Source organism: Bidens hawaiensis, unplaced genomic scaffold, assembly GCF_021521415.1.
Source record: "Bidens hawaiensis isolate Kalapana, Puna unplaced genomic scaffold, B.hawaiensis_p1.1 tig00060881_1, whole genome shotgun sequence".
NCBI lineage: Eukaryota > Viridiplantae > Streptophyta > Magnoliopsida > Asterales > Asteraceae > Bidens > Bidens hawaiensis.
This window is the reverse complement of record NW_027500951.1, coordinates 56,750-65,076: the sequence shown is the minus strand read 5'-3', so window position 1 is coordinate 65,076 and position 8,327 is coordinate 56,750. Positions and strand designations below refer to the sequence as shown.

General features: G+C 34.3%; 1 protein-coding gene across 1 annotated transcript in view; it reads left to right on the top strand.

Moving 5' to 3' along the window:
* The first annotated feature begins 2,780 nt into the window (after positions 1-2,780).
* LOC143603144 (uncharacterized) overlaps positions 2,781-8,327 on the top strand; it is a 43,566-nt gene continuing 38,019 nt past the window's right edge. The window contains exons 1-2 of the mRNA XM_077080039.1: positions 2,781-2,836; positions 7,297-8,107. Of these exons, the coding sequence (XP_076936154.1) occupies positions 2,781-2,836; positions 7,297-8,107 (867 nt within the window). The remainder of the gene's footprint in view (positions 2,837-7,296; positions 8,108-8,327) is intronic.

The window sequence follows — 8,327 nt, the reverse complement described above, 5'->3', positions numbered from 1 at the left end:
GTTTTGGTGGTTCTGAAGAAAAATATTTTTTATACTATAACTCATGATTTTTGGTCATTTTAGTTCTAGTTTTTTAAGTTTTGGGTTTTAAATAAAAGGTTTGGTTATGAAAAGCTTTAGTCAAGATTAATGTGTTCGGATCGTTTTAGAATAACGAAACGATTTTTTAAAGAAAGAAAAAAGTAGGTGAGCGAGTGGTTCGGTTTTGTTGGACACGAACCCAGGGTTGAGTCGGGTTTGTCTCCAACAAGTTTGTGATGTTAAAAGAATGTTGAAATGTTTAAAAGTAATCTTTTAATTAGTTTGTTTAATGAAAAACCAAAACTCAAACATAAACCGTTCTAACGAGTTGAAAATGAAATTGAAGCGCTGCCACCTTTGTCAAATGGGTTTGACAACATGGTTATGATCAAGTCAAGATTATGTGCAAAAAAATTGATAAATTACCCGGGGTGGTACAAGAAAGATGATCTTGAGGGAGGGGCTAACTTTGGAAAGTTAAAGATGGCTAGAATACCAATTACCAAAATGGAGAGCAAAGTTGAAATTGAGATTGAGTTTGAGTATGACAAAGTGTTTGTAGTAGTTGGAGCATGTATTTCTAATGAAAATTTCGTTAATAACAGTATTTGACCGGATTAATTGGTCAAGCAAGTTATAAGCAAGTCTTAAGCTAAAATAATGAAGGAATTGAACGTTTTGACCAAAGTTGATTAGATTGTTGATGTCATAATGCTAGAAAAAGGTATAGGTACATGTAGAAACGCCCAAGAAAGTCAAAAGGCGTGAAATTTGGCCAAAAAATAGCAAAAAGTGAGACTAACCGGATGGCGAGTTGTTTTCCACCACAATAGGCTTGTGTCGCGAGTCGCAAATGGCTTAGACCCTAAGTTTCGCAACGCACAACCGAAATAGGTCATGGTTGATCCCTGATATTTTCATGTTTCGTGAAGGTAGGGAGAAGGATCCTTCACGACACGCGACAGCCAGAAGAAACATAAATTTTGGGTTTTGACACTTTTTAGTTTTCACCTTTGAAATTTGATTAAATGAAATCTACGTATAAAATACATAAAATAGAGTTTGCGATCGAGTTTGTAACATCATAAGCATATTTCATAAATGACATGAAATTCAATAATTTCATTAATAAATGTGTATCCAAATTATTTCAAAATTTTAAAACGGGTCGGGTTTTGGGTTAAAAATGAATAAATGTCGTATAAGATGCTAAACGTTAGTAATTACTGACAAATCACTAGCATATATTAAAGGTTAGATTTTGATCCAGATTTTGCTCTATGCACTCTAGTCATTGTTAGCTACATGAGTGCAATTTTGTGATGTAGTCTGTCGACAATGCACAAAGTGTTGAAGTTAGACTATGTGTTGTCGCTGAAGCCAGGATCTGAATCATCTAATAATATTGTGCCATGTAGTGCTGACTGAATATTGACTAGACACTGCTGAAGCCACCATTGAAGCCGCTTGAGCCTATTGTGGTTCAGGAAAACGGTGGCTTCAGCGAATTTTATGATTTTTCTTTTCTTTTGTGTTGGAAAATATGAAATAACAATATAAAATAAAAAAATAAATTTTCTAATAAAAGAAAATAATTTATAAATAATTTTTTTATTTATTAAATCATCTAATACAAAATTGTGCCAAGTAATACAAAATAACTTGATAAATTGGGTCAAGAAATGGGCCATGAATTGTGTTTAAAAATAAAGCCCATGTAAGAATTGGGTCAAGAATTAAGTTACACTTGTTGGTTGTTACCTTCTTTTTCCTTGAGCTGTAGCAATATGCTTCTTCCAAACAAGCCAACCTCAATAGGGCAAGATCCAATGGCTCCTTGACGAATCACAGGACCCATTCTCTCTTCTCCACTATGTTATTTCTTCTTCTTCTTCTTCTTCTTCTTCTTCTTCTTCTTCTTCTTCACCAATTTCACACACACACACACACACAAAAGGCCTTCAGCCGCCGCTACCAGGTTCACACCGGCTCATGGAAGCCCCATCGTGCCACTTTTTTGCAGTGCACTCTATTGACGTGGCTCGGGCCACCCTTCTCGCGGCTCCCATCGCGGACCACAACCAATAGGATTAAGATTCCAAATGAGTTTCATTTCAAAGGCTTTTCAGTCATTATTGGGTGAGATAAAATGCGAAGACAACTTGTCATTTTATCCATCCAAAAAAATTATTATACTTACATCCAAGACCTCTATAATGAATGTCACCACTACAGGTGTTGATTAAAACATGATTTATAATTAAAAAAACATTTTGATTATAATAAGAACTTATTTTATTTATAAATTTTTGAGAATAACAAAACTCGTCCTTTATGTTTACACAATTTTTTATTGGATATTCTTTGACTTCTGTTAGTTAAATCCTTTATGCTAAATATCCTAGCACGTCACATCCTTTTCAAGAACAGTCGTTAATTTTTTTAGTTAATATACAATCATTGGCCACGTACATGAAGATAGACTCGTCTTTTTACTCTTTTAAGTACTATTTGTGTAATTAACTTAAAGTTTGAGCCAAAAAGAAAATTTATATTATATATATAATCATAAATATCTATCATTTCTCTCTAATCAGTCTTCAACCTTTCCACTATGTGACCACCACCACAAACCACCAAATCCGACAACCATAAAACACTGCCAAATCTTGTTACCCACTCGTTTTTCCGATATATCGACCACTAAACTGACAGCTCATTTTTCTACCGAATTAGGTAGCCACGAAACAGTACCATCAATGGTTCAGATCAGAAATGGTGATGAAGCAAGTTTAAAAACCCTAGATCTAGATCGGTATGAATTGGATCAAATCAGACCTGAATTAAAGATAAGTTTCACATGAATCAGAACAAATCGAGGTTTATGTGAACAATTAAGGCAGAAAACATCCAAAATTGGAACACCTTTGCCCATTATCTCCGATCATGATGGTCGGTTCATCACTCACTTTTGTAATTCATTACAAACCAACTTGGGTACCCGTATTGATCTAAGCACGCTTATCACCCTCAAACCGATGATCAATCCAAGCAAACGATTCAAACTCTCGAGGATATGCTCCGCTCTTGCTAGATTTTGTTGGAAATTGTGATATTTACTTACTGTCACACCCTAATCAATGGTGGAATGCTGGGGCATAAACTGTTGGTTCACAACACAAAAGGCACTAACATACAATATTAGTGACAATATCTAAGTAATTTATTAAATTCAAATCAAGTACACAATATTCAAATGAATTTACAAATAACCGAAAAAATCAAATACTCTTGTTTATTTTAATATCCTAAAAGCCAAATAAACTAGGTTCATCAATAACTTCAACCATTCAAGGTAAATATCTTGCAATATGCGTAAAAATAGATATATTTTTTATCAACCAACACATATTTAGTAAGTAATTACAAGATTTTGATAATAAATATATTATATATGAAATATGCAAATCAATATCATGATTATCAACAATTAAATGAGAGCAAGTAATTTGTGTCGTTGGCCATGACTCACGAACACGATTGATGTCTATTAAGACAAAATAAATACAAATAATGGTGTCGGTTGACCATTCCTCACGAACACGAGCTATGGCTACAATAACAGTCATATGATCATACTATAATGTGATTATGATGGATCTCTCTGAATGCGATAAAATAAACAAGTAAGCAAATAGCATAAAACATTCAATTGATCAACAACACAATATTTGAGATTTGCAAGTGATGTAAATAAGATAAATAAAAGTATCATAGGGTACAAATAAGGTCCCAAAAAGGTTTAAAATATGTAAAATAGGGGAGCGATTACTCACCTTGACGATTAAGCAAATAAACTGAGAGAAATAATAAACGATCAAAGTTAACGTGGTGAGTGATCTAACACAAACAGACCTGATACTTTTACAAAATAAAATAGAGTCAAAACCGAGAAAATAGGCGCTGGAATGAATCCAAACGGCGAGTCGGGAGTCAGATTTTTTTTTGTACACTAAAAATACCAAAATAAACATAAAATTCTTCTGGTCTGAAAGCTAATTCCAACCAGAAGATATAGTAATTGAAAAACCATTAAAATTGGCTTTTATGCCCTTAAACAGGCCGGAAAGCAATTGATAGACAAAACTCCATCAATCAGTAAAATTAATTGAGCGATTTTGTTTGTAAGAGAAAAACCAATGTTTTTCATGAAGACAAATTACCCAAACGATCAATGTAACAAGAGATAATCGAGGTCAAAATAGTCTTGAATATTAAAGTCAAACCGTAGATGAAAGAACTTGAACAAACTTTATGAATTTGATACATGGGAAGAGGGATTTCAAGAATAGTATATGGTGGCTGATGTTTTCAATAATATTTTAGGATTTAGAACATGTCTTGATTAAATATTAAAGGTTAAAACTTATTTATTAGGAAAACAACTCGATTAGGAAACGAAATGATCAATAAATGAAAAAATCAGGTATACTAACTCATTCCAGCTTGGTCAACGAGAAAACAAATTGGGATATATTATAACATTTCTTGGAGCTTAAGTTTCGTTACTTTAGTCAAAAGTAGGAACGATTTGGCAAACTTAGTCCTCGTACTTCCGTAAATGCTATTTTTAGCCATTTTAAGCGATTTAAAGGTTTCTAAGGGTTGTTTGACAAGTTAAAAAATTAAGAGGATATAAAATAAGTTTAACAAAATTAAATACTAATAAATATAAATTTTAAATACTTCAAAAGATCCTAATTAAGTTCCTGAATCAAGTTAAAATAAAAACGAATACAAATACGAAAAATCCGAGATGTTACAGTCTCCCCTACTTTTGAGAATTTCGTCCCGAAATTAAAAAAACAACACTAAAACAAAATCACGTTATAAATAATTAAAGTTAAGTAAAATAAAATTTAAAATTTTACTATAACATGGTACTTCAAATAGTTGGAGCAACGCTCCAAATGAAAATCCGATAAGGACACTTATATATAGGATGTACCAGCGGCACATTCACCATGTCCATATTATCTTAACATTCATACCGTTTCTCAAAGCCACTTTAAGTTCTAGATTATGACACAACTGTACGTACTATGATTTCCATTCGAGGACCTGGATAATTATATTCCTGGCCATAATTACTTTTATCATCAGATGGTCCACATAATTCATCCATCATGTGAGTTACAAAACATTTTAAAGACCTTTGTGAGAGAGTAAAAATTATTAATTAATCTTAAAGGTAAAATCAGAAGATCATAAATGTACAAAACATTTCTAAAAGAGATGAACTTTAGAGTTTGATTAATGAAAATGGTGAATATTTTTTTTATTTTTTTTAATGTACAAAAAATTGTCACAATAAATTTAAATGAATGATTTAATTTAAAGTTTAATTAACAACAAATCTTAAAATGAGTAATAGCATGTGAAGTGATATAATCCTAAATATATATAATTCCCTTGTATATTTAATATAATATTTTATTAGTTTCCGATTGGTTTTTATTAGAATTTTTATATTACTAACATATTTGAATAATGTAGGTTTCGAGACTTGTTCATGGTTAAAAAGGGCGAAAAAAGAGCTAAAACAAGCCAAACCGGTGAACCGGAGCATCAGAATTGAACCGGATCGCATCAGAATTGAACCAGACCGGTCAGCCCCCCTCATCCGGAGCGCCGCACGAACAGGAGGCCAAATCCCGCCGTGCGGCGCACCGAGCACCCCGTTTCGCGCATTTTCTTCGTTTTTTATCAGTTTTCGGCCCAGGAAACCTATTTAAACACCCCTAAACTTAATCCTGAGCATACCCTGCGAACCAGAGCCGAATTTAGAGTTTCCTGGAGCTTAGGATTGCAATATTTGGTGGGTTTGAAGGCTAGGAATCAGCCGGCGAAGTGCTTATCATTCAAGAACGAAGACAACGTGTTTTATCGCCTTTAATCTTCTGTTCTTATTTATTTTCATCATGATTTTGTCTATTATTGTTTTGTTTGATTTTAAGATGCTAGACTAAACATTATAGATTTCCTAGGCTTATGATGAACCTTTGTTGACGTTTTTTTTTATTTGGGATTTACTTGTGTTATGGTTTTTATGGTTTAGTAAAAGGTTTACTTATATTAAATTGATGCGTATGGATATTTAGGATTGTTTGATTAATTGTTATTATTCCATAGTTGCCTTGATTATTGTTTGTCATTATGATAGGTTGCTATTAGGTCAATTACTTTGTGTTTTTGATTATTTTGTGATTGATTTCGAATAAGATCATAGGAATAATACTATTTAATCAAATAAACCTAAGTGTACTGCTAACCTAAATAGCTATAAGGTGCTAGGTTATCGATAGATCTTTATTATTAGATCTTGCTAGATTTAGTTCTTCGTAAGGAGTCCGTCTAGGTTTGATTATTTAATTATTGTCTATTGAATCAATTCGATATATTAAACTGCCTTTGATTTCCGCGCTGTAAGGTAGGATTTCGTATAAAGGAACTAAATTGTAAACAATTGGGTGATCGTAAGCGAACTTGATTTTTAATACTGGTGTGCGTTAAAACTTGTTAGAAATCCATAGGTTTTCTCTTGAGAAGGGTCAGGGGTCTTATTTGGTTTTTCTTTTAAGTGTCTATTTTACGATCCCAGTCCATAACTAAATATTTTCCCGAGTCAATTCATTACCGAAATTTAGTGGAGTCTAGCGTAGGTAGTTTTCTCATCATCATCTTATTTTCATAACAAACTTTGTTTTCATTTAATTTACTTGTTTTCTTAATTAGTTTTAATTATAGTATTAATTTAGTATTTTAAATAAAAACCCCCTTAAGCAAATATAAATAATAAGTCGTGTTTTGTAGTCGACTCTAATTAGCTAGTAAACGTAATTTAAAGAGTCTCGTGGGTTCGATATTCGGACTTACTTAGCTATACTAGAGTCGACCGGTTCACTTTCCGGTTAGTAGTTTAGTTAAGTTTAAGAGTTTAAAATTTATTACTTAGTGTCTAGATTAGCGTGTTTTTATATAACTACTTTTAGCACATCTAGTTTTTGGCGCCGTTGCCGGGGACTCTTGACGATTATGTTATTAGCTTTGATTAGATTTATCTGCTACATCCGTGCTACTTGTTTTGTTTTGTCTTTTGAGTCGTAGGAGTCTAACTAATTTTAGTTTAATTTTAAGTTTAGTTTATGTTATTTATTTTGATTTTATTTTTGTTTTTAAATATAGTCTATTGATTTGGTCTTGTGTGCTTTTCAGGTTTATGCCACATCTTCGTTTGCAAGGGCCACTTCCGTTAAAGTCAGAAGTCAGTTCACCAATCACCATAGATTCTCCACTGAAGTCATCACCACACAGTTCACCACCGTCAAGCCCCGGAACCATTCCCGACATTCAAATGGCCGACAACCGAACCGTTTACCAACAAGCTTTCGAGGGTTTCACCGGAGATCACTCGCCCATCATCACCCTAGTAATCGATAACCCAAATTCCTGGCAGATTCCTTCTTATGTCATAACCAATCTCATCCAGAGTAACTTATTCCATGGCTGTGACGATGAGGATGCACCAGCGCACATCAACCGTCTCACCCGTGCGCTTAGGACGTTTAATTTGCAAGGTGCTAATGAAGATGCCATTTTCCTCCATTTGTTCCCGTTTTCACTCACGGTTCGTGCCGCCACTTGGCTCGATTCACATCCTGCTGGAGCATTCTCTACTTGGGAGGCGTTGCGTACCACTTTCTTGAAGAAATATTTCTCGCCTGCCAAAGCATCTCGTCTCCGTGATCAGATTCATTCTTTCCATATGGAGCCGGACGAGCCGTACTGTCAAGCTTGGGAGCGTTTTCAGGGTTTACTGGCCCGTTGTTCACAGCATGGTCTTACTCCGTGGGCTCTGGTCGAGAAGTTCTATAATGGGCTGACATATGTGACACAGGCTTGTTTCGACACTACTGCTGAAGGTAACTTAATGGATAAGAAAAATGTAGTAAAGTGTAATGAGTTATTTGAAAGTTTTGCCCGGTCCGAGTTTGCTAAAAAGCCACGTAGCAGGAATTCAAATCCGGTCACTAGTACACCCTCATCCGTCCGAGGTGTGCACCAGGTTAATCTGGATACTAGTGTGGCTGCTGCCTTAGAGAGTCTAGCAAGTGAGATTAAAAACCTTAAGGCTAAGATAGATAAGTGCGTGTTGTGTAGAGGAGGGCATGGGACTTCAGATTGTCCATTGATGAGTCAGGAGCAAGTAGAGTTCATATGAGGGCAGAGTAGGGTTCCTAATGCAT